Here is a 2,780-nt window from a genome sequence, read left to right as displayed (position 1 = left end):
TAAATAAAGTTCTCTGCCTTGAAAGAATACCTTAACACACATCTTGTGTTCACACTTCAAACTATAGCTAACCATATCTTTCCAAAGACAAGAATATAACCCTTATCATACTGAAAAGGGGTTTATTAGTAAAATGTTCTACTTGATTGAAACTGATAAAAAGTTTAAGATGTTCAAACTTAGTTGGGCTAGAGTCTGTCTGAGATCTCAGGGCTTCATTTCCATATTTCCTTTTCCCTCTTCCTAGTTCTTTTCATTTGTGCATGTTACCTTCATTCTAGGTCCAAAGGAGAGATGCTGACCGAGCAGAGAAGTCAGAGGGTCACCAAGGTGGAAGCCTTCAGGAGATGTACCTCTCCCAGTTTTACCTCTGGAAAGGGGGAGCCTACAGGCAGCTCAGGTTTCAATTTTTCTGTTGTTTAATTTTTTAATGTGTGTGAACTTCTTACACTAACAGTCATTCCTGTCAAATTTCACTGAAGGAGCCACAGGGAAGAAAGGAAACTGCCCAGGGATGCCTCCTCCAGAACTTTATCATAGACTCAACGTAAGAGGCAAAAGCCCCCGCTGTGTCTTTAAGACTGTATTTCCTTAGCGACTAACTACAAAACTATGACCTTATTACTTTGCTGCCAAGCAGAGCTTTGCCACCAGTCAGAACTTTGCCAGCTGTCAAAAGCAGGAAAAGTAAGTGCCAGTGAACTCTGTCCCAAATCAACTTGCATGGGTCTCTCTGAGGTGGCGAAACATCTTTGTACTCTGGTCACACGTGCACACGCCTTGGATTACAGTCCTATTGTTTATTCCCAAACAAAACTTCTTTAATGAAGATTCCTCACTTTTTTTTTTTTGACGGTTTGTATTAATGATTCATTGTACAACCAAAATCTGCGACCATAAATGGATATTCCTCATCAAAAAAAGACTTTGTATAAGGTCAGTGATTTTTCTGGGACCCACTCCCAACCACAACCTCTCCCTGCCCCAAAGGGTCAGCTACTATTCTTCACTACCTGTTTGCACACACTTGCACACAACTTTGAAACCTGCAGGAATGTGAGAACTTCGACAACCACGTGTCTCCTTGCCCCTCCACAGCACCAGACCTACAGCTGATTGGGGGGCCCATGGCCCCAACTCCTTCCCCAGCGCTGGAATCCTTTGCTTCCTTGCCCTGCCCTCAGAACACCCCGTCCTTGCACTTGCCTCCCTGCGCCCTGGGACCCCTGGCCCTCGCCCCTGTCACCCCGAGAAGCCCACCCAGGAGACTGCTCTCCTCCCAGCACCCCGAGAACCCCAGCCTTCTCTCCTGGCGCTCGCGATGCCCAGTCCTGGAGGCCATCTCTCTGTGCTCGGCGACCTTGGTCCTCGCAAGGCGCGCTCGGGACTGCCACTTCGGAGGCAGACGCGGGCAGGGGAGTAGCCGAACCCTCAGACCTCCAGCACCGCCTTACCCGGCAAGGACCGAGGCCACAGGGCAGCTGGGACGCCCGAGCAAAGAGCACTTGGCCAAGCCACGCCATGTCACCACAGATCTGTCCGGAAGGCAGCAGGCGCGGGGTGGGCTGGAGCGGAGAGATCCAGGAAGGGGCGGAGCGGCAGAGTAGACCTGCACGTCCCAGGACTGGGAGAGCGGCCCGCCTCTGTAAGCCTCCTGACGCTTTTCTATTTGCTCTTCTACACCCATCCCCCCGCCCCCGGGAGGGCGTTTCCAAGGCGCGAGTAGCAGCTACCAGTGCTTGTGTGGGTGGACACGCCCCAGGGCTACTACGCGAGGGTGGCAGATTGCGCAAGCCCCGCCACCGCACCCACACACCGTGTCAATACTTGTTTTTCAGTGACTTATGTTTATTCTTTAAATGTATGTTTAAATTTTGCGCTTGATTTTGTGCTAGATCATTTTATGTCAGACTAATTTCTAGAGTTTAAAACACGGCCTCTCTTTCCAATGGGCAAAACAGATGAAGTTTCCCAGGATACTGTCGCTTGTCGTTTGTGCGTCGCACTGGCACTTGGGCTGCAGTCTTTTTCTCTCAAGGGGACTTCAGCACACCTAAAAAAGCAAAGGTACACCTTTAATACAGCTGACCCATGAAGGAAAGGGCTTTGAACTACGCAGATCGGTTTATAAGCTTTTTTTATAAGCTCTCTCTTCCTTGAGACGACAAAATTTGAAAATTCCTGGCAAACCGTGTGGCCTAAAAATATATTTTTTAAAAAACTGTTTTGTCATGTTTGCATAAAATATCTGTAGATAAGCATTTTATCATTTACCACTATAAAAGCATATACAATCTATTTTGAAAGTTAAAATTTATCCAACTTCAAGCGCACAGACTGTACAAGTTCTCAGTCAAGAGAAACAGAAACAAAAGACACCATGAAGAACTAAAGCCGAACTATGTAAAATTAGCCGCAGTACACCCTATACTACCTCCATGTGTCACAACTATCTCCTGTTATTGCAATAACCTCAGGTGCTGCAGTAATGTTTAAAAAACATCGGTGTCGATAGTGAGGTTAAGCTCAACTGCCTATTTCACCGGGTAATAATATCATTAGGCTTCTCTTCTGGAGGGTTAACAACCTACATTTGCAGACCAAAAATCAGACAAAAAGAAGGGTTGCAAGGACAGCCAACATTTTGGCCCTAGTCTTTCAAAGTCAGTGAGGACTCAGAACATAAGAGAACCTGTACTGTAACATCCTGTAACTCAGTGGTGTCCCAATTTTTCTGATCAAGGAGATTATGGGGCACAAAGGAAAGTGATCAACGATGT

The 2,780-nt window shown here is 46.9% G+C and overlaps 1 protein-coding gene across 1 annotated transcript in view; it reads right to left on the bottom strand.

Annotated features, from left to right (window-relative positions):
* The window catches only part of Decr1 (2,4-dienoyl-CoA reductase 1), a 77,756-nt gene extending 76,124 nt beyond the window's left edge, over positions 1–1,632 (bottom strand). Inside the window, exon 1 of the mRNA XM_004639352.3 lies at positions 1,455–1,632. Within this exon, the coding sequence (XP_004639409.3) occupies positions 1,455–1,523 (69 nt within the window). The 5' untranslated portion in view covers positions 1,524–1,632. The remainder of the gene's footprint in view (positions 1–1,454) is intronic.
* Between the last annotated feature and the right edge of the window lie 1,148 nt (positions 1,633–2,780).

The sequence above is a fragment of the Octodon degus genome, unplaced genomic scaffold (assembly GCF_000260255.1).
Source record: "Octodon degus isolate 3935 unplaced genomic scaffold, OctDeg1.0 scaffold00110, whole genome shotgun sequence".
Taxonomy (NCBI): Eukaryota; Metazoa; Chordata; class Mammalia; order Rodentia; family Octodontidae; genus Octodon; species Octodon degus.
Note: the sequence above shows the minus strand (reverse complement) of the source record. Positions and strands in the feature narration are given on the sequence as shown.